The 26,095-nt window shown below is 35.2% G+C and overlaps 1 protein-coding gene across 5 annotated transcripts in view; it reads right to left on the reverse strand.

The window, feature by feature from the left end:
* The window catches only part of LOC121330134 (mirror-image polydactyly gene 1 protein-like), a 61,962-nt gene that overhangs the window by 25,465 nt on the left and 10,402 nt on the right, over positions 1-26,095 (reverse strand). For 3 of the 5 annotated variants that reach the window (XM_041276424.1, XM_041276426.1, XM_041276425.1), the window contains exons 3-9: positions 18,404-18,483; positions 12,361-12,712; positions 11,321-11,456; positions 10,208-10,313; positions 7,674-7,803; positions 5,697-5,730; positions 4,927-5,097 (exon numbers count right to left, since the gene is read on the reverse strand). In XM_041276424.1, the coding sequence (XP_041132358.1) occupies positions 4,927-5,097; positions 5,697-5,730; positions 7,674-7,803; positions 10,208-10,313; positions 11,321-11,456; positions 12,361-12,712; positions 18,404-18,422 (948 nt within the window). In that variant the 5' untranslated portion in view covers positions 18,423-18,483. The remainder of the gene's footprint in view (positions 1-4,926; positions 5,098-5,696; positions 5,731-7,673; positions 7,804-10,207; positions 10,314-11,320; positions 11,457-12,360; positions 12,713-18,403; positions 18,484-26,095) is intronic. The other 2 variants (XM_041276427.1, XM_041276428.1) reach the window with 1 other exon arrangement.

The raw sequence follows: 26,095 nt of genomic DNA on the forward strand, positions 1-26,095 counted from the left end.
ATCCTATATAAGAAAACGGTTGCCTTTCATGGTCATGATTCAAATATGGTTAATGCATTATATAAAGCTCATAAACGAGCTGTGATAAGTGCTTCTTTACAAAGTCTAGTTAGAAGGCTTCTATCTTAAGGGTGAAAATTCTAAAATGTTTGGTGTTAGGCTTGTTTGCAGGTTGGGATTGGCAACTATGCTTTAAAAAAAGAAGACATGGATAGTCGAGAAAATCACCAATGATATTATAAATACAATACTGGTACCACATCCTATAAGAACCCAATAGTGCCACCAATACCTCACCATCAATGCAAAGCAATGCTAAAATACTTTTATGAGACTGTACACTTGAAATTTTGTTCTGCAATTGCGACATGCATTTTTAACAGATTTTTGTTTTTAAAATACGATAGTTAATTCAGAAGCATGTTAATGCTTGATGTTGAAATGTTAAATTCCCTTAAAGACAGTACAAACATGTGTTTATTGCATTATCAGTAGGGTCTACCTAAATTGCGATTTCGTGGAAATCTGGAAATCGAGCGGTCACTGCGAAATTCACCTCTTTTAGGAAACAAGTACGGAGAAAAAAAAAGAAACCTGAAATGAACTACTGCACAACACAAGAGATGCAAACTACGTTTTAAACGCAGTGAGAATTTTAGTCCCGAATAGGCATGTTTTCTTTGTTTTGACTAGGTACTAATACAATAAATTATTGGATGGGACAAATAACAAGAACGTGCTGCATATATTGCCTTTATTACAGTATGCCAGATGCCCTTGGTTAACCAAGTTTTGGGACTGTTTCTAATCGATTTCCACATCTGTATAACTTGGCAGATGTTTGTATTAATGTTGACTCCAGCTAACAGACATTTGCTTGTGGATTTACAGAGTATGGTCTGCAGAATGTGCAGTATCAATGGATGGGCAAGTCCACACCAGACAGAATGTCGGCAGCAACTGCAGGGGGATGTTGCATCCTTGCCTTTAACAAATGACAGCACTTTGTTTTAGTAAGGAAGCAAGGACCACTATTTTAGGTTTTTATAGTGCTCTGAAATATTGTCTACTTAGGTTTATTTAACGCTTAAACAGGTCCATGAAACCTACCTGTGAAAAATACGTAAATTTACAGCGATTTAAGTAAACCCCTAATTATCAGTACTGATTTATAACTTACACAGTACTTAACGAAAACTGACTTAGTTTGTAAACTCTGTAAAGCAATTTATTTTTCCTGAGTATGAAAGCAGGTCAACACAATGGCTCTTCCAACTGAGAACAATGTTTTCACAGTGATTTTCCAGGCAAGGCTAATCTTGGAGATGTTTGAAAATGCTGGGAGCCCAAGCTGAGACACTGCTGAAACATATCTATACTGAACACACTGTCTGCTGTTTTTCAGATCACAGTGGTATACATTTTTCTGTTATTGTAAGTATGATGTTTTATACAGATCCATATGTGCCCTCCCTGGCAATGTGGCCATGCATGCATTCCCAGACCAAAGGACACTTAGCAGGAATGTAAACTATCTCCATTACTGACAGTAACAATTTTTCAACATTCAAACCCCTGTCCTGAAATGCTGGGCAAACATCCCTCCAAGAAGGACATTGCACAAGTTCTTCCTCTGCAGACAAAAATAACACCACTCTCTTCCAGACAAAATACAAAACACTCTTTGGTGTCAATGTGAGTTATGGTTTTAAGGCAGCAGATGTTTGGAAGCACTTGAGAAATTGTATTTAAATCTGAACTAACCTTTCATTTACTAGGGGTAATTCACAGAAGCTGCTTTTAAAATAGTAGCAGTCAGATAACAAAACACTTGTTTATTTAAAGTGTTAGCCAAAACCTTCTACAGAGTAGTTAAACAGTTATTTTTATACACTTCAACTATAATAACAAAAATCTTCAAATTATTTCCAACCATATAAAGAGAGCACCCAAAACACTGGATAATTCCAGGTAAATATGATCAACATCAGTACTTAAAATTTGGAAATTAAAGCTCAGTGAAAGGGTTATTTGAAAAGTATCGATTTGCACATGAAATATTAAAAAAAAACAAAAAAAAAAAACAGATATATAAAATATATATTTATATTTTTAACATTTTTAACATAAATGAAGTGACTATGAATGAATGGTCTGTGAAACCTGAACACAATCCCTAGGACATGGCAATGAGTTCCCATCAATAAGCTTGCAATTAACCTTACACAGAGGTTTGACTGCACAGGGCCGGGTAATGGACACATGATAAATCAGCCATCTGATAACACCAATAACATATCAACTGTTTCAAGAATATGTCAAACCAATATGAGAGTAGAGACAAGATTTGCTAAGTTGTTAATAGATGATGTTTTGAAGTGGATCAGGCTTCACTTATTTGCATTTTGATTGAAAGGCTGGCCTATGTAAATTCTGTTGTTTTTTTTGCAGACACTATGCCCCTGCACTGCAGGCTCTGCATGTAGGTGCATTTGGCAGGCGTGTTTAGTAGTTCTATTGTACACGCTGTTCTCTTTATTCTCCCCATGGCTAACGCATCCCTATTCATTCCAGTTGAGCTCAACCTGCAATTTGAAAGGCTCTAGGAAAGCAACCAACAGAGCAGACAACAGGAGGAAACCCCAGTATAAACATGTCTACTTCTCATATTAAATCCTGTTGCAGAAAGACCATTCTTTGCAAAGGCAGTGCACATTTTGGTCTGTGACCACCTACTTAGGAATACAGAATTATTTTGAATTTACAACCTTCATATTTCACATTATACTATTTTGTAAGATGCCCCCCCCCCCCCCCCCAGCATGTTTTAAAATGACTGTATAGATTACACATTATAAGAATTGACTTAATTGCTACCATAAAGCTCTACTCCTATGAGCCAAGATATTAGTCTGCAGGGAGAACACTGCTTCAGGCTGATCTATCTGATCAGGTAGATAAATTTGACCTGCAGAGAAATTCCTGATGAGTATGCCAAAACAGTGAATGATTGAATTGCATGCAGAAAGCCCTGATGAACCTCTGTGCTCCTAAATAACGGGCATGCATCAATAAATACAATCATCAACACACCACATTGGCATATATAAGGTAAACAAAAAGGCAGGATTGGTGCTGACAATTGTGACCCCTTTTCCCAGCATAGACTGTAATGTTGAATAGTGGTTAGTACTTTCATCTGATATATGTTTTGCATTAAAATTGCTAAGGGTTGTTGGGTGTTATTTCAAAACAGGATTTGGGGCATTTTGACAATTAATACACACTCCTCTGAACATCCATGCATTGTTTTAAAGATATAAAAAAGGCCACTTTGTCACCTGCCACGCACAAATTGTGCAGTTATTACCTATGATTACATAAATAATGTAAAATGATTTGGATACAGTAGTAAAATATGAATTATGAAACATGTTTTTTTTTATAAAAGGAGTATGGGTTTCAGTTCTAAGAATACATGGCTTTTTCTTGAAAATAACGTTTATTGACGCATAATATTCTTGCCTCCAATTCAACTTGCTCACTGACATGCTGAGCAAGGTTTTTCAAACCTCCCAGAAAAAACCTGGAAAGACTTGAGGGAGAAAAAAAAAAAAAAAAAACTACTCCAATATTTTTCACTCTAGACATTGACCGAAGAGGATCTGTTTTACTTTCTTCAAATATGAGCAGTTGTAAAACAGGCCCCAGCCAGTCATAAAGTAATACAGGGTCTGTTTACCAACAAAGACATCTAAGCAAATACAGCCCCACCGTTAGCCGGGATGGTGAGGTAGAGTATCTGGGTGTCAATATTTAGCTATGTGCTTGTTTGTTTTCATTCAATTGAAAAAATATGTATGCAAGAAAGATATATCAAATATTTGAGGTTATGCAGAGATATTTGTTTTTACACGTGTAGAAAGCAGTTTGCCTATTTACTCAGTAATCTAATACATTATTTAACACTACATATATAGACTTATGTGGCATAATAGACTGATAATAGAAAGCATCTCTTAAAACAGAAAGACTGTTAATATTTAAAGGATTCTTTTAAGGGCTACAAGGGCTTCTGCGTCCTACAAAGTGTGCTAAATAATAACTTGCACTGTAACTCTAGACTACTATTACAGAGTAATGTATGCCCTGTTTATAGTCTATGGAACAAGTGTTAGAAAGCTTTCCAAAGGAAAGTCAGGAGCTCTATTAGAAATACTGTATTAGACTAGCCTATAGAGGCATTGTATAACTTCAATATCTGTGGAATGTGTCCTTGTTGTACTTGCTCTCTGAGTGTTTGAGTGCAGTTAGACTGTAATTCTTGAATAACATTAAGCTGTTTGCTGATAACTTTCCCAACCATTAAAGGGACTCCACTGGAATCCCGTAAGGCCAACATTTATATTAATGAAAATTTTAAGTAGACACAGCTGCATTTCATATCAGCTTCTATACTTAGGGCAAACACTTGTTCAGTATAGAGGCAATATTTTAACCTTAAAAATCTGGGAATGCTTAAGCTATAGTATTATTAAAAAAAAAAAAAAAATTGTGCATATATATATATAAATGAACATTTCTGTGGTCATTGTGGAATTCTTAAGCCAAATAAACATTTTGGACTCCAGTAAGACACAGTGTAAGCTTTCACGCAAGGATGCTGTGAGGATTTTAATAGTCAAAGAGCAGTCACACATGTCTATTAATTGTGAAATACAGATCACTAATGGGATTGAATTAGAAGAATTCTATTGATGAAGGCCTTTGTAGAAACAGTACATTTATTTGTTGTCCTCAAAATAATTGCAAATAGCTTTCTTTCTCAAGACATTTGCAGTAAGTTATAGTTTGACCCAATCTGTGCTTTACCCATAATACTTTGGGGTTTATACAAGTAATGAACCTGAATTTTATAAGACTCACTTTGGATATGGCGGCATCCCTCTCCTCAATCACTGCATTCATCTCCTCAGCTGTAATCTTCTTTCTCCTCTCTCTAGTCTTGCGTATTCGGTCCACTATCACAGCTCCACTCTTCTCGATCAGCAACCCGGAGTCTGCATTGTTTACTCTGTTTAGTAATTCCTGTAATGACTTTAATGCGATAGGGAAATACACATTGGTATGCAGACACAGGTTTTTCATTTAGCTTAAGAATTGTAGTAATAAAAGCTATTGAAATCCTCTATTTTACCTAAAAAGAAGGCAGGGCTTGGGCACATGCACAGAGCTTGTAAGCTTCACTACTTTGCCTATAGTTCAAAGCTCCAACTCCACCCTGAAGATATCACTCTCTAAAGGGCAATTCAGTTCCACTGTGTGGCATCCTTTCTCTCTCACAAGCTGTGAATCCTGTTCACATAAAAAGGCCCCAAGACTAAAAAACTAAAAAGAACTATCAACAACTGCCAACCCAGGCTAGAATAGCACTGATTACAAATGCCAATCTATCCAGTTCCTTGGCACCTTAGGGTTTTAATAAATTATTGTAATATGAAATGCAAATTGACTGAGCGAAGCTAGTGTTTTTCTAAAACATTTTTATGTACAGACCTAAATTAGTGTGGGAATTACACTGCCATCTCCCAGTTCCCCAGTTTAAAATACCACAACTCAATTGCGCCAAAGCCTTCATGATAAAATAAAAAAAAAAAAAAAGAGACACAGGGAAATCTCTGTAGAGAATGGCTTACCGTGTCATTTTCTTCAGGGTTAATATTCTCCAGCCTAAAAAAGGGACACAGAGCTCGATTAGTTGCCTTTCCGTTGAACAGCAAAATGAGATCACTTCCCAAATCTTTCGAACCTCAAGTAATTGCATTCTACTAGTCTGTGGAGTCGATCATGACACTGAACATATTAAAGTGCCACCTGCCGAGCCCCAGCCTTCAATAACGCTCCACATCTTCAGCGTTGACGGTGGACTGTTAAGTTATTAATGTTTACTGCTATATACGACTACAGGGATCAATTGTTCATATGTGCCCAGATGAGGAGAAGTGGCTGTGGTAAAATAATTTGTACTCTCATAGATAGTTCTCCTGCAAAATAGACAATTGTAATTATGCCATTGGTGCTGTGGGAGAAGGCAAAAAAGAAAAGAAGAAAATAATAATAATATATATATATATATATATATATTTTTTTTTTTCTTATTTAGTTATTGTATCCAAGTATATTTAGGCATCAGTGTTCAGTATTCTACTTTTTATATCACATGAGGCAATTGATATACCTGTTAACTTGTTTACTAAACATGGTAATTCCACAAGAAAATACTGGTCTCCGGAAACAAGAGTCTAAAGGTTGATTTCAAGTACCCCATTCCACACTACCATGTTCATTATAAGAGCTACATCACGGAGCCAAAGTAAACTGTCGACCTTCTATTTTGGCCTTGTTATAACAGCTTTTATTGAGGCTTGTAACTTGCTCTGACCAGACAAATGTGAATCTTGCATTAAAAAAAAAAAAAGTTTACAGTAAGGGAGGCCCTCAAGGTTACATCGCAGATTTTCCAAAATATGTATCATTCTTCCCACACAAAAGAATATTAAATACAATTAATAGAAATAAATGTGATTTTATTTAGCTGCCACAGCTCCTGCAGGCAACAAACGTCTTTGTTATTTAGTAGTTTAGTGTTTATGTTATGTTATATTTATGTTTATGTGTATCATCATACTGTATTTTCTCTTTTTGTTTTTATTGCTTATTACAATGGCCACCACAACTAAGATATGTGTATTCTTAAATTACATACTTGTTACCATGAAACAGAGGTTTAAAATGCTGCCTTCTAATTTGCCAAAACTGAAATGTTTCCATGCAACTTTTCAACACTTCAGGGGGAAATTGTCCATCTATAGGCAACTATTCTTGATTGTTTGGGTCACAAAGTAAACTTTTGTATATTTCTTCTATTATGAGATTCCTTCTCTTATTATATGTAAAATGTATATTATTAGTGTTTATCATTTTTAAAAAAAAATTTTGGTGGCAACGACACCTGTTTATTTCACAATTTCTGCCCCTTATTAAAAAATGGATTTTCTCCAAAGAAAGTTTTATTCCCTTAAGGAGAAATTTCATTACTTCTAAACTGCGACAGCAAATATTGCTTAGTACCCTTTCAGTGAGGACAATGCAGCTTTCATTTTAAAAGGTCCAGCTTCTTAAGAGCCCCTAAAAATCACAATAATTAGTCAGAGATCAGACGGAGTGGTAAATATCTAGTGGGCTCAAGGACTTGATTGATTTCCAATACAGTGCAATTCTTGACTGACAGCCTTGTACTCTGGGCGAACTGGCTCTTTTATGAAATGTCACACCCCCGATTTATTCCCAAACCAGTCAATATTAGATTATTTTTTTTATCGCCCCATTCCATTCATTCACCTTGTCCCTTGCCTGAAGAACAAAGCAGTTTCCTAAGCGATGGACCATAAATGATGTGCCCATTGCCTAGGCAAATTATTGTAACTCCCTTCCTTTTACATTCTGAAGAATTACCATATGGTTTACTACAAATTCTTCAAGAGAGAAAGCAAATGAAATCTCTTTCAAGGGCTGGGTTTCTTTATTCAAGGTTCTCTTTCCCCGTGTTCCCTAAAACCAACAAGTAAGGCAAGTGAAAGCCATAAATAACAGCTAAACAACAGTGTACATACTCCACTATTGCCTGTTCCAGCCGCTTGGCTCGTAAAAGGGCTTCATCTCTTTCCTCGTTGGCCAGCCTCAGTCTAGCCATTACTGCCTGGTCTCGTTCCCTCTGGGCATGGTATATTTCTTCAACTAGAGCTGGGGATCAGCAAAGTAATTTATTATTTTCAAACTCAGAGAGACTGCAGCTGCCATACTACAATAACCTCTGTGTGCTATAGCTTTATTACATTGCATTCCTGCTACTGTAATAAGACAATGAAACCAGAAGGAAATTAAACTTAATTTAAGTAAAAATAAAACAAATCTAATTCTATTACCATTTTCACTCGACTGGTGCAGTTCTGGAATAACACAATGAAAGCAAAGGTTACAGTTGGGAGCACACTTTTCAAAGCTTAAATGCTAATTTTTAAAAGCTGTTGGTTTATGAATACAATTGTGCCGTTTTTAACCTTTTGTAAACTTGGCCCTTTTTAGTATTTATCACATCTTAATACCTTACTGTTTTTGTACATTGCAATGGTCAAGGAAGAAAACAAATTAATTAGATGCTGATCATTGTTCCTTAAGAGAAGTTTGGGATTATTTCTGTCTGGTTTACAGAAAAGCCAACATGTTTAACTCTCTTTTCATTTGTTGTTATGGTTTAATGTGAGAATTGCTATGAGAACTGATCAACACTGTGAACCCATTCTTTTACTAAGACAGCTTGATGATAAACACTGAGCCTATGAGTGGCAGTAAGCCATTACAAAGTTCAGAAACAAAATCAATATTGTAATTTTGTTGGAGTTTGCTCATTAAACACCCCCAGCGCTAATGCAAATCATATTAAAATGAAGGCGTCAAATATATACTCCTTAGTTTTATTAAATCTACAATCGACTGTTAATTGCATTCACTGTATGTCTTGTATTTTCTTTTAATTATTAGATAGAGCTTTTAGCCCAAAGAAAATCATTAAAAAAATGTATGTTGACTTGTACAAATTTCAATATTTGTTCAGCAAAGGTTCACAGCAGTTAAATTACATAAAAAAAATGTGATTACTTACTATGTAAGTCAACCCAGTATAATAATGTTTTAAGTAAAACAAATGGTTGTGTGTTTACTATATTATTTGGACATCTCAGCTCTTAAACATGCTTGTCACAACACCCTTTAATTCTCCACTGAATAAATTATACATTGAGTGGAACGGTTTCTTGCCCTGAAATTGATTGTTTTCTAATATGGCCAAAGACAAACATGAAAGTGTTTACAGAGCCAAGTGCACATATTCTACCAGTTTAAAAATAAATAAATAAAAACAGCAAACCTTCCTCTGCTCGTTACATTTCAATAATGAAAAGCGTCCTGCAACTTAACTCAGGTTAAACACAGCAGCCGGTGCAGCGGTAGGATGTGAAAACACTGTTTTTATTGTAAATGCATTTCTTCTAAAGCACCTAAAGTTTGCGATTCTGTTTTCTTTGTGAAATTACGCACATGTTACCTACAATCACCAACAAAAGGTAAAACTATTTTAAATTATTTGTCAATTATATATTATGTTTTAAGCTTGGACAGATTTTTTTTTTTTTTTTTTTGGTCTTTTTCTGGTGTTTTTTCTTCACGCCTGCATTTAACTTTACTCATAGTTTACAGCTATGCCAGTTCTGTAAATGATGGGGAACTGTGACTATCACCATACAAAGGACAGAGGGGGTGGCAATGTTACATTAAATAATCTAAAACAATAAGTGATGTTTAAAACTGCTTGTTGCAAGGCAAAGGCTTTCAGTCATTATTCTGCTTTTCTTGTTTCATCAGGGGTGCGTTCAACTAAGCAAACTTTTGCAAACATTTTTTACTTTTTTCTGTTGGTGGTCTGTTCGTGGCTAACGTTTGCTAACAGAGGTTAGTTTGACTCTAGGCGATGGATAAGTTTGTTCAATTTATATAGACACAGAGAAAACTCAACGAGTTATTTCAGGTACATTTTATATTTGACTGTGCTTTATTGATAAAATGTAAACAAAATGATTTAAAAGTAGTATTATTAATAATAATAATAATAATAATAATAATAATAATAATGAGAAAGTGCCCTAGTACTGCATTTTCCGCATATAATTTTCAATCGATTTTTAAAAAACTTTTCTTTTTTGTGCTACATGCTATAAAAAAAACTAATGTTCGTGGAGCACAGAAGGGCTCAACTAGCGTTGTTCAGCGTGAACATACTCAGTTACAAACATTCTACCAGTTGAACGCTCCCCAGGAGAAATCAAACAGCCTTTCTTTCACTGGATTGATGTGGTGTCAACAATCTGTTCAATTCCCAAATCAGCATGAATGCAGGTAGAGCACTTTCTAATACCAACACAAGGATATTCAAAACCATCACATTTACAAGCAACTGCAACAGACTGAAAACAAAATAAATAACAACCTGCAAACCCTCACCACCCTTAGCAAAGTAACGTTCATAAATCCACACCATTGAGCAATAGCTTTCACAACCAAGCTGGCTTGATTGCTATATTATCAGCTGTACCTGCAGCCTGTTGAGCTGCATGAGCCTCCTTCCCCTTGTCCTGCAGCTCGACATCAAGTTTTCTGGTCTCCAGCTCTCTTTCTTTCCCTGAGAGTCTATCCTGGAGCTGAAATTTAGAAAGAAATCAAATAGATGTTTTGTTCAGTTCTTTCTGAAAAAATAGATCTGCTGGGTAATACCTCCAGTGTATATATTTAAGATGCATTGCAACAGAGTTCTAAGGACTAACACAGAGCCCCAAAGATGTCAATTTACATATCTCTGTCAAGAATCAAGGAAATTAGATGACCTCATTCTGTACTATAAATGGTACCATGCATCCCTATAAGTTTAGTTTCAGACACCCTTTCTAAGAAATAACATTATCTTAAAGCTAAATGGAATAATAACAATAATAATAATAATAATAAATAATAATAATAATAATAATAATAATAATAATAATAATAATAATACTTTCCTTTTGTCTGAAGTGTTCTACAAAAAAAACAAGATGGCAGTTACATGGAAATAGAGCAGGCAGAAGACATTACTATGTCTTACTCTAACTAAGTCTGCTCATATTGAGTGGCCACAATATCACAAATACCTGTCAGAGTGAAGGTATCCCTTTTATAAAATGCAGTCAAACAGTACGATCTCTAGCACAGCAGCGTATTGACCTGCTGGATCAGTAAGTGACAGGTTGTCATCCTACCACTGCCTGCTGGGTTAGGATGTGACGCCCCCTCTCAGTGATACGGTAAGTTTCTATTAAGCCTTTGCACCACAGGGCTTCCCACTAACCGATCAGACAGGAAATGCAGGGGGATTACCACAACATATCTATTTCAATGCCAGGCTCTTACTGCAGGGGAGGATGTGCATAGCACCCCCAAAAGAGGAAATAGGAAAATTAAAGCATGTTAAAAATACTCTAATACAGTACAAACAACATTTAAACTTGTACTTATAGTTCTAGCTCTATAGATATGTCAGGATTTATAACTTAATTATAAAGTTAAAAAAAGTTAATATAAAGCATATCATTTTTAAATTAAACCTAATAGTAAATACAGAGTGTGTTGAGTTTTTCCAACTTACATATTTTAAAATAATAAAAAACATACATACCTTCTTATTGATATCTCTCATGGAGTCCAACTCTTTCAACAGGAAAGCTATATTCTTGTCCTTATCTAGGATAGCAGTTTCTTTTACAGGGGATAAGGAGCAACTAGTCAGGGTGTTACCTTGATTTTCATGTGCACTGTTAAGGGAGGACAAAACCTGATTGATCAATCTATAATTTTAAATTTGATTTAGACAAATCCTTTGCCACAAATAATCTCAGCATAGTCATGAAGTACAAGGGAACCGTATTTAAGGAAATAACGCAATCGACATTTAAGTTAGTAAGTTATTACTTTTAATTCAGATTTACTTTTAATTAAAAAAAAACAAAACAAAAAAACCCCCACAGACAAAAACATTTTCCCTAACTTGGAAAATTAAATAAGTCTGAGGATATTAGACTTAGAAATGTTGTACATCAGCAAAACACTGAGACAGTCTAGTTGGCTATCAACACAAATTCTATTGAAAACCAGCTGAAAGGATTTTGCTAGTTTTGGCGATTTGCATAAGGGTAATCTGCGTTCCAATAGGGAGTAAAGTGAAATTCCAAAAGATCAGGACTTTTTACATATTGTGAGGAAAACAAATATTGTGTAGTTTTTTTTGCATATTACAGTGTGAGAGACTGATGCCCTTCTACTGACCTCCAATCAAAACAGACATAATATATCATACTAAACTGAACTGCTCAATATACAATTACAGTTGTCAAGTATGCTATAAACTGGGAATAAACAATCATCTAAAAGCAGCTGCTCTCGTAGTGAAGCAAGTGGAAACATGCCTCATACACTAATCAAAGCAAAGCAATTGAGGAAGTTAGCCCGATTGGTAAAACTGATTCGATATCACAACAAAGCATGGTGGATCTGTAGATTATTAAAATATGCCTTTTTACTCTGCCACTGTCAGATCATTAAAATACTGCCCTGTGATGCTGAAACCTCGAGTACCTCAGTTACTAGAAGAGTGCACACTATGAAATGGTTCACTTGACATGTTTAAATGTATAATCTACCAGAGTAAAGTGCACTTACTCAACAGCAGCAGCAGCTTCCTTCTGGGTTTGAGGGCCAGTATGAAGTATTCTGAGCTCATGAGAAGAGACAGTCCTGCATGGTCTAGCAATGCTACTGGCAGTTTTGTTCTTGTTCTTGATTTCACTGGAGTGAGAAGTCTGAGGTTCTGAACCCTCTTTACTGGCCTGTTCCTGAATTATGTGGCTCTGATCTGCACCTCCATGTTTGTCAGTACCAGTCCCACTGTGGGGTTTTTCTATTATTTCTATTCTTCTGTCCTGAGACATTTTGCCTTTGCCCGCTGCACTTTCCAAGTCTTCCAACCCAACTCTATCTTCTTTTTCAACAAAGTTGTGAAAATGCTTCCTCTCTGCAAGAACAGAAAGTCTGAAATTAAATGTATTAACAAATAAGCAAAGCTTTAAAATCACATTTATTTCCTCTTTGATTTTACCCTGGTCCCTGTAGACTATGCATTTTTAGCGTCAGTACAAATCACAGGAAGCGATCAGGAACCAGGAAGCTGCACCACCTCTTCAGATTACAAAACAGTACTATATCCGTTGTAAACAAACCACTATTGGTGCCAAGAAGGTGTTCTTTTAAGCAAAGTTCCTATTCCTTTAGCTGGAACATTTACAATGGGAAAAGTCTCCACAAGGGTGTTCCCTTAGGCAGAGTGTTCTTAGGTGTTCCTATATGTAGAGTCTACTGTATGTGCAGTTTACTGAAAATACAGTCTGAAGTGAACTTTTAAAAAGTATATATCAGGTATGAAATCAAAAACTTTGACAACTTGCATCCATAGTTTGCTCTTCATAGGCCTGCATTATTGTAACTTATTATTTCAGAATAGTTGAATATGTTTGCGTTAATGTTGATATCTGCAGCAACATTTTTATTTTCTGTAAGGTTGTGCATTATCCACCACTTTTAATTTCTCCACGTTTGTCTGCAGGGACATGATACATGAGCACTATAGCAGCTCTATGTGCATTAGAGGAGCTGTAGTCCTGCAACAGCACTAAAATACACTACAGACACTCTAATCTGGATGCAAGTTAATACATGTCCCAATATCCTTTGCACTCACTTATTCGAACTAGGGCAATTAGTTTTATTCAAATTTTAATTCCCTGGGAGGGCTCCAAAATAATTTGCAGTGACAGGCAATTCGTGTTGGGTGAATTAATATCATGAGAAGTAAAATACAATAAGCTGCTGTTAAACTTGGCCAGGACAATTTAGAACATTCGTAGAATGAAAACATTCAGTTCATTTTAAAAAAGAATAGACTGTATTTAATTTGCAATCCTTTCCGTATATAATTCATTAAAATATAATTAATTAAAAGATAGCAGCATTATTGCATTACGAATTGTAAAATTAAAACAGTTGTAGGTCACTGGAGTGGTTTAAAGCACAAAGAGACCTTTACTCAGCATCCAAGAAATGCATTAGTCATAGAATGGATAGTGCCACTGTCACATATTCATAAAGGGCCTTTGCCATGCACAACAACCTTTGGCACCACTTTTGCTATTTTAAGTTCTGCCATGGGGACTGAGGCAATGTGACAAGATCTCAACAGAGCTGCAGTGTGATGGTTCACAATACACTGACAGTTGACAATAAACTGGGAGAGGAGAAGTGGACCACTAGACAATCAACACAGTGCAATGTGTACTTCTATCAATAAATCATGCATTTAAAAAGGAGTTCATGCCACAAAGAATACACATGAAACAATCATGGACTCAAACACCTGAATGTTTACGTCTTCAATTTATTTATTGAACATTCAAACCTACAATTACTCATTAAATCAAAGCTGCTTGTTTCAAAAGGGATTTAGTACACATGTACACAAATCTCTATCACTTTCAGCAACTCGAGAAAAGTCAAAACTAAGGTGTAAAAAAATAGTGCTGGGACAAATCTCTGAATATTCGAACAAGTATTTTTTGACAGAGCTCTGTGTGATACGTGAGATTTAATATATAAAATAAATAAACAAACACAGGATCAACACAGCAGCTCGAACCTCTATTTAAAAGTTTTAGACAGCAAAAAGTAAACAAACCATATTATGCACGCATAGTGATCTCTATGGAAAGCCTCTATGAAAAGGATCAAAAAAGCATTGTGCGCCGAGTCAGACTAAATGCTTCGCTTAAACAGTGCCCAACTTGCTGTAAATGTTGTGTAGTTTTTTTCTTTTTATATATAGATTGTATATATTTTATATTTTTTGTTGCGACTTTATGTGGAATGTAATAAACGAGAACCAAAATGGTGATTTTTTTTCTCCTTCGTTTTACAATGCCATTTCCACGTTTGTTTTATTTGAAGTGTTTAAAGTTAAAATTAAGTTTTCGTTTGCTTGCTCAGCTACACAAAGCCACAGGTAAACCTCAAGTTATTACTTTATGAAAACGTGTCAATGCCTCTGTTTACCGTGAAGAAACGGCAATGGCAAGGAATAAAAAAATTTTTTATACTACTAATACTATTTATTGTTTACTATTTATTTCAGGAATAAACAAAGCAACGTTTAACTTGAACTGCTATTTGCATCCTTTGCTTTGTAGTTAATTCACTGGGGTAAAATAAGACCTACGCAATGTATTCTTTACTCCTGGAATATTTTTTTATTTTAATGTGTTACATGGTATAACGTCTTGCTGTAAAATACAGACAGGGGCCACGCCCCCCTGCCCTTGCTGCTATACTGACTCTGCCTGTGTTTGGAGCAATATAATGACTTTTATAACTTTTGAAAATGAACGAATATCACAACCAATTATTTAAATTATGAGTGAATATCCGAACAGGAAAATCCTGTGTATATGGCAGCACTAAAAAAAAAAAATGAACAGAAATGCGTGCTATGGGGCTAGAGTTATGTTCCGCGTGGAGTGCAGGGTGCTCCACATAGCCTGGACTTCGCCGGTTCGAGTCCAGGCTATTCCACTGCCGACCGTGGATGGGAGTTCCCAGGGGGCGACGCACAATTAGCAGGGGGGTGGTTTAGGTCGGCCAAGGTGTCTTCGGCTCACCGCGCACCAGCGACCCCTGTAGTCTGGCCGGGCACCTGCGGGCTTGCCTATAAGCTGCGTTGTCCTCTGACGCTGCACCTCTGAGGTGGCTGCATGGTGGGCCTGCAGTGTGAAAATGAAGCAGTCAGCTGACGGCACACGCTTCGGAGGACAGCGTGTGTTCGTCTTCTCCGCTCCTCCGCGGGGGTGGTAGCGGTGAGCTGAGCCTAAAAATAATTGGCCATTCCAAATTGGAAGAAAAATGATAAAAACAATTGGTGACTACTAAATTAAAAAAAAAATATATATATTTCTAGATTTCAAACCATTATCAAGATCACGAGTTAATGTACCTTGTGACGATCTCAAGTTTTTTTTTCCCCCCCCCCCCCCCCCCCCCAATGTCCTCAATGAGCTACCGTGCAAAACAGAGTCATGCCTGCATTAGAGTAATTCAACTGAGCAAAGAGAAAAAAAAAAATAAACATCTGCCTTCTGTAAATATTTCTGTTGAGAAACATGTCTGAGAGAACTGGTGTGATGCAGACATAAGTGTCTTATTCTTTGGCATACTTTCTGAGGCACTTCTGAGTTGCTAATTTGCAGTGGACACATTCTTGGCTCCCTGAGTTACTACTGGTCTCTCTGAAACAAGGCCAGCAAACATTCTCCTTCCTTTAAAAAATGCAGTTGATATAGCTGATAATACTGAATTCATGCAAAAAAAAGTAACTGAACTGTTTTAGGAATGCTGATCTTTCAGGTAGGATTTATATATAATACATGACATGCACTTAAGTACTAGAGCTGCATTAGAATGAAGCATCCTTTAAGCACTGTTCACTATGAAGCATTTTACATTAATAAATGCAATTTAACGCTGGAGTGAGGCATCGCCACTGCATCCAAATTCTCCAGCTTAGCACTGACAATTATTTTGCAAAAGGTCAGGTTCTGAACTGGAGGTCTGCTACATAGTTGTGTTGCCAGGGATCTCCAGTCTGGATTGTTACAGCCATTTATTAGTATTCTCCGTAAGGCTCACCAGAGCAAACAAGAAATTCAACCATGAATAATAAAATGAAATGCAGCTATATAACCTCTTTGTCGTTTGGCAAATATGGGACTTTTTAGCTACATTGTTCCTAAACCTGGGTTACTATTTTAAAAGAATATTCTCCTCAGAATGCCAGCTGAATATGTGTATGTTTAATGTGGCTCTCCCTTAACAACTGCAGGGCTGCTGTTTAATCTGACAGTAGATGGTCTATTTCCTATGGGAATGGCGAGTTGATCTCTAGATTCCCCTCCAAATAAATGCTAGATTAGAAATCCTAAATGAAAGATACCTTTAGCAGATCAAAAAAAGTCAAGCTGGGTATAAACAGTACAATTCTAACTCATCCTTGTGTTGTGAAAAGCCAATCTCTTTATGTATTTCATCCACACTTGATAGTTGAAACTACAGAAGGCTTTCATCAAATGTCACACATTCATAATACCGCAGGCATCATTAAAAACTGTTTGGCTAGCGAGCTTGAAGTGTTTAAGCAACTGCCCAAATGTATATTTGTGCAAAGAAGAAGAATACATTTACATATCAGCAGCGGCTCACGAGGGATGGGTAAATATTCTGTTTCTCTCATTATCATTCTGTCCAGTTTATCTAAATACAGGGTTTGCCATATCATTACTGCTTATGTAAAGTTATTAGATGACTGACTTCCACCATGACCCAAGGTGGTTTACACATTTATATCAACAAGACATCTGGTAAACACTGAGGCAAAAGGCTTTACCAGTTTTGTTGTCAATCAAAATACTTCCTCTTTTCAAAATTATAGCAAACAAAAACTATATATCCAATACTGCTTAGGGGAAAAAAATGGATTTGCTACTGTATGTAATCATTTTGAAGTATATTTTGTTTTTATTAGATTAACAAGAGATTGTTGACACTAAGGAAGCGCTGTATACCTGGTGTATCAAATTTGCCCCTAACCAAATTTTAATAGTAAAATATTATTATTTTTAACCCCTTTATCTCAGATTAGTTCTGTGTTTGTATCATTTTCTAGAACACACACATATTCAGAGTTGTACTTATTTAATTAGTTTTTTGTTTTTTGCTTTGATAGGTTATGGGACTTTAATTTCAATTAACTTTTTTTTTTTTTTTTTTAAATTGAATTACATTATTAATCCATTATTGAAACTTTTAATTACAGATTAACTAACTGCTAGCTATCTGTAGGTCCATGCAAAGCAGACTCTACAATCTAAAACTGTAGATATGCCATGATTAAATTAACATCTTTATGGAATGATAACAGCATAAGGTTTTTATTCAAGAAGAAAATACAATATAGAATTTAATTATCAATATAAATTAAGCTTAAATCCACTGCAGTAAATTAATTATTAACCAGGGAAAAAATGAAAACCAGGAAAAAAAACAAAACAATTACATTAAAATAAAAAGTAAAAGCAACTGTGCCTGCATCAAGGATAAAATAATACAGAACTACAATGACTGATAGGTTACCATGCTAAAATGATAACTGAGATATTTTTTGCAAGTTATTATTTTAGGGTACATCGGCTATGCTTAACATTTCTTTAAATGCCAGCTGGAAGAAAAACAACAGCGCCACCAGTTACTGTTATAATAATTCATTTTAGTTTATATATATAGTTTCCTTTGTCACTGCAACCCATAGTGTTGAGGAGTTGTATTGCTCAACAGCTATATTATGTTTTATACTATTAACAAAGTAGAATTTTTAAAGGTCTTCAATTAATATAAAACTGCCAAAATCGCACTAAAAAGGCATTAATAGACAATATGCTGTCATCAAGAACGTGGACATGTTCTTGGGATACATTCCAGAATTGTAGTCCTGTGTCAAGTGACAGCGTGACACAAGTCCCGTTGGAAAGCATCAGCGAGCACATCAGTTTCCAGTCTGTGCCTTGCACAGAAGACAAACCCTAAAGCATGTACGCTCTTTAAAAGTGCTTACCTTTGAGCAAATTCTCCATTTCTGCTCTGGATTTTGTTTGCTCTGGCAGTGGTTTAGAGATCGCCTCCAACTTTTGGAAACTTAAATAAAACAAAATCAATGCGGTGAAAACACTCAAACAATAGGAAAGACTACTAAAAAAAAAAAAAAACTATTCCCTGAAATTTACATCCAGGAGAATTCATGATAGTATATTTATTTTTTAACCACTGCATGGCATATTTGATTACACTACAAACATTCGGAAGTGGACTTTTGCAGAAATATGTTGTTACAATTAAAAATGAAGTCCTAAATATCACATTGCCTGTTCAATAGAACCCTCCCCCCGGTGGAGCTACAGTGCTAATACTCAATTTATCGCTGCAGATTGTCAGATTGTTCTTCTCAACATTAGGAAGCCTTCAAAATGTATAATGTATCTACATTAAAATGACAGTGGCATACTCACTGCTAATATTATAATAGGAGATTTGCAAACATAAATTGTACATAGGTGGGGGTTTTTTTGTTCTTTGCTTGCTAAAAAATACTGATTAATACAAAGTGTATTCAGTGCCTCAGTGAGGTATTAATGGGTAAACGAAGCCAGTAAACAAGTGTTTAATAGAATTGTATGAACACTGGCCACAGGACTGTAATAGGATAAAGAAATAAAGCACCAACAATGAGACTGGATTGCTTATTTTACACAGTAAGTTTAATATATATATGAAAAACCACATTTTACAATATTTCCTATTTTGATCTCTTATTACTCCTTTCCAGTCAAATTCCCACTTATATTATTAAATTAATTAATTAGTTTGAAATGCAGTTCATCTCACAACTGAAAACCCAACCTGTTTGAATGACATTTTAACAATTTGTTTATATATATTTCTTCCCCTACACAAATCAACTTTATCGACACTGTTACATATAGGCAAACACTTCTTTATAAATGAGGTTAAATAGGTTAAATAGAAATAAAAGAAAACTGTGATGTCATTCTTTAGCTGGTTTCAAGCTTACTGGACTGTTTTTCTACATCTTTACAATGGTGCTTTTTTGTGGCAGACAATCTTTCCTTCAGTTCCTCATTTACTTTGGGATTAGCTGAAGATATAGGGGCTATTATTAATTTCAAAGAAAATGCATTTCTTTCAAGGGAAATACTGTATATTACTTTAAAACAAGGTTAATATTAATTATAGTCTTTCAATATGTTCATATGAGAAATGAAGGGAAAGGGATCTTTAATAACCTCAGGAGTATTTGAAAACAAGGCAGGCAGCCTTCATGTGCCTAGCGAAATCATAATTTTATCCCTTTGTAATGTACAGTCATTTTACCTCACCGTTTACCGAGCTAATGAATGCCAGCAATTAACAAAGCGTAATCCCATTGCACAATCATTTTAATGCTTTTAGCACTCAGAAAAGTAAACACCAAATTAATACTGCTCAAGCCATTTCAGATCCTTGTAGCAGCAAGCAATTAAAGTTCAGCTCCTCAGGTGTAATTAAATGATTGGAATGATTTAGTTCCATAAATGCAAGTTAATTCGTAAGCAAGCAACAAATAGACTGGGAGCAATTACAAGAAACATTGACATTCAAATCATTGCCTGTTGCTTACACTGGCTGATGTGGAAGAAGGCTGCCCTCTGGTGGGAATGCTTATAGCAAACCATGAATACATTGCTGCATTAATAATATGATCAAAACCAAATAAGGACAAAAAAAGAAAAAAAAAAAAAAAAAAAAGCACATTTATTTTCTACCCTTCCTGTAAATTAAAATACAGATATGAAAAATACACGTGTTTCATTAAAGTTAAAAATGTAGCATATAACATGCATTTATGAAAATGTATGTTTAGGGTTAAAGAAATGTGATGGTGTTTTGAAAACGATGTTATTTTTATTAGTTTACAAAAGCAATGGAATAATTATAGTATTCAAATAACAGTTCTTTTACAGAGATCAAAAGTAGAAATCCCTAATTTAGTCTCTATTTTTTAGCTCATCTTGTTAAAAGGTTCATATTTAAATAAGGTAAGCATGTGTCACACTGTACATTTCAGAACAGAAAATGTGTGTGTGTGTGTGTGTGTCATATATATATATATATATATATATATATATATATATATATATATATATATATATATATATATATATATATATATATATATATGACACACACACATTTCAAGATATTTTAACAAAATAAATAAATATGTTGTAACTGATTTATGCTTAATGGATATTATATTTATGAAAAAATCGGTCATCTAATGTAATGCAATTATCAATTAATTTGTGTGTTGCAATGCACGTGTCAAACTAGAGCCTGTATTTTAGTGAAAGCAGGCCTGGTTAATACGTTGCCCCTTTGCACCATTCAATAGGAGGGCAGTGGGCTCGTGTAAGTCTTGGGATGTCTCTTTCAGAGGTGGGTAGGGGGATTTCTTTTCAAGCTTCTATGAAGCAGTATCTTTGGAAGAGTCCTGTAAATTCTGCAGGGGCTAAAGTTGGTAAAACAGTACAAACACAAAAGCCCATTTTAAAATATCCCAGCAAGAAGTTGCTCTACAGACTGTAACAGTACATATACACAGTGCTAAATCATGCCAAAAATGGAAAGTCTGCCAGAAACATGCTTTTTAAAAAGTACAATGGAGAAAAAGTTGATTAAACAATGTATTTACTTTTGTCATTGTTGTTATTTGTCATTTTTACTTTCTCTAGAAGAGAAACAGCCAAGACATTAATCTGCAAAATATATATATATATATATATAAATTTTATTCAGTCAATTTAAGCAAACAAAAAAATGTGTTGTCGTGGTGTGCTAAATGATTCTGGGGGCAATGCGAGATGTAAAACGGGATATAGCCTGCTTAAATATTTAAAATGTTAATGTTAGTTTGCAGTCAGTTCAGCTTGCTATGAGGGTAATGAACTTCTTTGTTTCTGATAAAATAAAACTGCACTTACTTGGTGAAGTTACAAGCAGCGACGAGGTACCGACTGTCTAGTTTTTGTATTGGAGAAGGCCTATTGAAGCAGATGAGTGGAGGCTGATTAACCCCTACCCCCAATAAATCAACCATGAACTGGACAAGACTGGGGAAAGACTGAAATCCAACAATAACAATTTAAATCTTAAAGCATGTCATAGCATGTCATCAAATTTGACTCTATACCCAGAACATATAAAGTGTATACATGTATACATACATACATACACATGCCAAGTAGTAATAAATACAAATTTACAGAAGTTAAAGATAAAAGTAACTATATCTGTGTAGTCATTGCGCTAAAGCTGATTCGTTAAAACCATTCTAACTTTCCTCACTTTTCTTTGTCCTTTACTGTCATCCTTCAGTTTTCGTATTCTAGTCTTGTCGACATGAAACTAATTGCCTTTTTAAGCTACTTATTATTCATGTACAATTATTGCACTGTAATGTGCTTAAATCCTTTTAAATGACCATTCATACATCTCACTTCTTTACGATGCCTTTGAAGTCTGTCAAAGATAGACATTTTTTTTAAAGAAAGTTCTAATTCCAATTTTGGTCAACCAATACTGGATTTTCATTCCCCCCCCAATATAAACTAAATTCCATTAATTTTTTAAGCTGCGTTTAATAAATTCACTCAGTGAAAGTTTCCAGATTCCACAGCCTGTCATTTGTATTCCAGCTGACTTTATGAATATTAATAACAGTGTTATCCTGATTAAATGGGCTTCACACAAAATCCCTATGAATCCTGAAGCTCAGACTTCATTTTCCTTTTTTCTTTATGAATTTTTATTCAGACATTAATCTGGTGGAAAAAAAAAAAGTTGAATTGTACCCTTTGCTTATACTTCACAGGAAAATGCATATTTTACAATAATAATTCTATACATTTTAATGCATGTAAATAGAGGTTAGTCAGAATCTAGAACTGTATTATTCTAAGACACTTATGGAACTCTCTAATGCATCACTTTAACAAGTTCTACTGTGATAGCTGCTCCAAATTGTCTTATTAAGATTATTGTTATATTAAGACAGAACAGGGGTACAATCATTTTATCAACAATTACTGTCAATATCCTGCAAAATAAAAGCTTTATTGCCTTACAGAAAAGCAGGAGAAAGAAACAGTGGTGCCACCAATTAGACTCATTAAAGTAAAATATGAGAAAAAGGTAATTAATAACTTTAAAATACTGAAAGCACATTCCTTTTTTACTCTATAGCATTTAAAAAAAATAAAATCTTTGACTGCGACAGTTAGCTACTATGTGATATAATTACATTTATAGACATGAGTGGTGATCAATAAATCGGGCCATTATTTATAACTTTGGTGGGCAACGGCTAGAAAATGAAAATAAACAAATTAGGAAGATTTTACAGCTGGGATTGTCAAGCAAATGACAGTGGATTTAGGAACAACAGTGAAGTTTTCTGAAAAATCTTCATAATGGGTATTCTGAATTCATATAAACTGTCTTTACGGGAATATTCACACTGTTCAAATCCCCTACAACGACTGCAAAGGTAGATATCTATAGCTTACATCTATTATACGGACATGTTCAAAATCTAAGTGCTACAGACAGACGTATAGACAGGCATCACTGTTATTTTGAGTTTATATTACTCTCAGCTGCCTAGAAAAAGTCTGAACCAAGTTTCATCACTATACGATCCTCTCGCTAAATGTACACACATGGATAGCTCCATCACAAAAAAACAGTGTGAATAACAATACAACACTACATAACCAAGTCCAAAGCAAACAAACACATAACTGGCTATTCAAGTCTATTTAATTCATTTCTGGACAACAGAGGTCCCCTTTCAATGACACATAAAATGGCAGTATTTAGATACACTACTGCAAAGGTGAACATGCAATGCTTTTCAAATAAGCTAATGTGATTCTGCAAACACACACAGGTAAGTCTGTTAGTGATGTGATAGCACAAAGTGAGCAGTCAGTCCACACCAACAGATTAGGCAGCTAGACAGAGATATCACAGCAAGCCTGTTGTCTTAACATTGAGTTAATACATGTGAAAGAGCCAAGGTAGGTCAACTGAGGAGCACCCACAACAGTATCAATGCAATGTATGGAACAGTTCTTGTGTTCCATGAAACATGACTTAAAGCATGTTAAAATTAGTCTACATAAGACTGTAAAAAAACACTTATGGAACTGTAATAACAGTAAAAGTGTGGATCTAAAACAAATGGTTGTGAATGTCACTATATAAGTGAAATGTTGTTGTGTGGTTGTCTTTTAAGTGTGAAATTTGCAGATTATTTTTTTTTATTACAGGTTACACTGACTAAAAAACAACCATTAAGAAAGTATTTCCTTTCAGCACTTTGATTATAGGGTTAACCCCAGAAAGTCTATTTTGATACATTTATACATACGAATACACACCATTGATCAGATTTTTATCTAAAGAATCATTACTGTTACTATGTGTTAATATAGCAATTTAGAAACTAGGGGCACTGTCAGAATCATCACTATGTTCCCAATAAATAATGAAACTTTTTTTATACAGGTAAATTACAAAAGATCCAGGGTTGCCAACAACGTGATGATAAACAAATGTGTTCTCTAACTGGATATTCTAGCCCTAGCAAATCATAGTTCATAGGGAACAACAGCCCTATACACACACACACATTATGTGAAAAAAAAGTAGCAGATATTGCCAAGATACAAACCCTAGAGGTAGGTCCAGCCTAACTGAAATCCACCTGAGACCAGTACAGATCGTTGTGCAGGGTTAAGGCAAACAAGCCCCCAGTCAACATAGGTTCCAAGCCAAAAGGAAGTAAACTGCTAACATAAAACCACAAACCAACACATGCCTAAATTTAATTAATAAGAAAAACAAATTTGTGATAACCGTTTCCCCAGAGAGAGAGAAGAAATTGAAAACAGTTTTTTATTTCATTTATGGTTTTGGCAATTCCTGGAATTAAACATGTAAATTTAAAATGCTGTCTTGCTGGACACAAAGTTAAGTATGTGGTCTGCAGACATTTTTTTCCCCCTCTGAAAAAGTGTGCTCTGTTGAGTGAATCTCATCTTGTTTAATTACGAGCTGAAAATAAAATGTCGTGCCACGAATTAGACTGTCACAGCAGACCCTTAAAAAGGTTATAGTTACTTAAATAACTCCACAAATCTTAGCTGTTGTGCACTTCCCAGATTCTGTAAGAAAACAATGTTAAAAAAGTGCATGCCTTACTTTCAGGTAGCCTTACATCCAAGTCATATAAACAGGACATTTGATTTTTTTTCTTCTAGAATTGCATGTAACATATGTACCAAAACATCCTTACTTTTAAATAACAAACAGCAGATGCATCCACTACTTTAAGCAAACCTTAAGGACAAACAATTAAAATTTTTCATAACAAATTCTATCCTTTGACCCAATTGGATCCGTGAATTATATATAGACAGGTACGGTGGAACTATCCCTGATCTATTATAAAGGCAATACAGACGTTGAGACACACTGATCCACAAGATTAGTGGAAGGTACAGGGAAATGACCTGTGAATCACAGGATGAGTGCTTAATTTTCTGCGGATCCAGCTAATTTCAGCTTTCTAGCTGTGAAATCCTGCTGCCTTTACCAATGTTAGGAAATCATCCCATTTGAGCAGAGCAGCTGCTTGCATTGAATAACTTAGAATGACTGCTACAGCCTGAAGACAAACCAGAATCAGGTCTTGAATGCTTGATAAATAAGGCATGCTGAAAGCATGAAGAAAAAAAACACATTATTACCAGCCTACCCCTCCGCCCTTCTAAAACTGTGAGGATGATGGTGTCTAGCCAGTGGAGGGACCAAGTAATTGGAGAGCAATTGCTGTGACTTATCTAAAAATAAACTTGCTTTAAAATTAATAATAATCCCAAAACCCAGTTTCTTTTATTGGCAGGGTACCCCACCCCTATCAACACTTCAGGGCTTGAACTTTTAACATGTAGTTGTAGTAAAAATAAATCCAAATGTAATAATTAATATGGCGTGATTACAGTCAAACATTTTGAATGTGGTCTGTTCAGCGAATAACGATCAGAGTTCAAAGAGGACAGGGAGAACTTTCATGATTGAACTTTATCCTTATCCTTATGCATTTCCCCAAAACAAGCAGAGTAGGCAATCACTAAATACAGCCCCTTTGACTAATTACTCTGTAAACACACACATGTGTATTAAGGACAAATAATAAAGAAAAGGAACTGACAGCAGTGATTTATACCATGTCTCAAAATAAAAAAAGCACGAAAACCACATTAAATGCCAAAATAAATTCCTTGCCATTAATAATTCTGAACAAAACTTTGTTTAGTAGACTTTAAAAATGTACAACATCAGAGTACCTCGGCAGATATTAATATGATCAATTGTTGTAGGAGACGGTGCAATCAGGCAGGCTACCCAGTACAAACCTGACAGTCCTTCCTAACCAGCGGGGGAGTAAAGGCTAACGCAGCAATCTCTGTGGGTCCTCAGTCAATATTAACAACTTGGCTAAGTGAGATACTGGGAACCTCTTTTTGTACTATTATCTGAGAAAAGAAGGAACACATTATCTAGTTACTAAAATACTGCTAAAATGTAAAACAGTTTCCTCTAATCAAAGACACATTTTCTGTAT

This window comes from Polyodon spathula, chromosome 17 (assembly GCF_017654505.1).
Source record: "Polyodon spathula isolate WHYD16114869_AA chromosome 17, ASM1765450v1, whole genome shotgun sequence".
In the NCBI taxonomy this organism is placed as follows: domain Eukaryota; kingdom Metazoa; phylum Chordata; class Actinopteri; order Acipenseriformes; family Polyodontidae; genus Polyodon; species Polyodon spathula.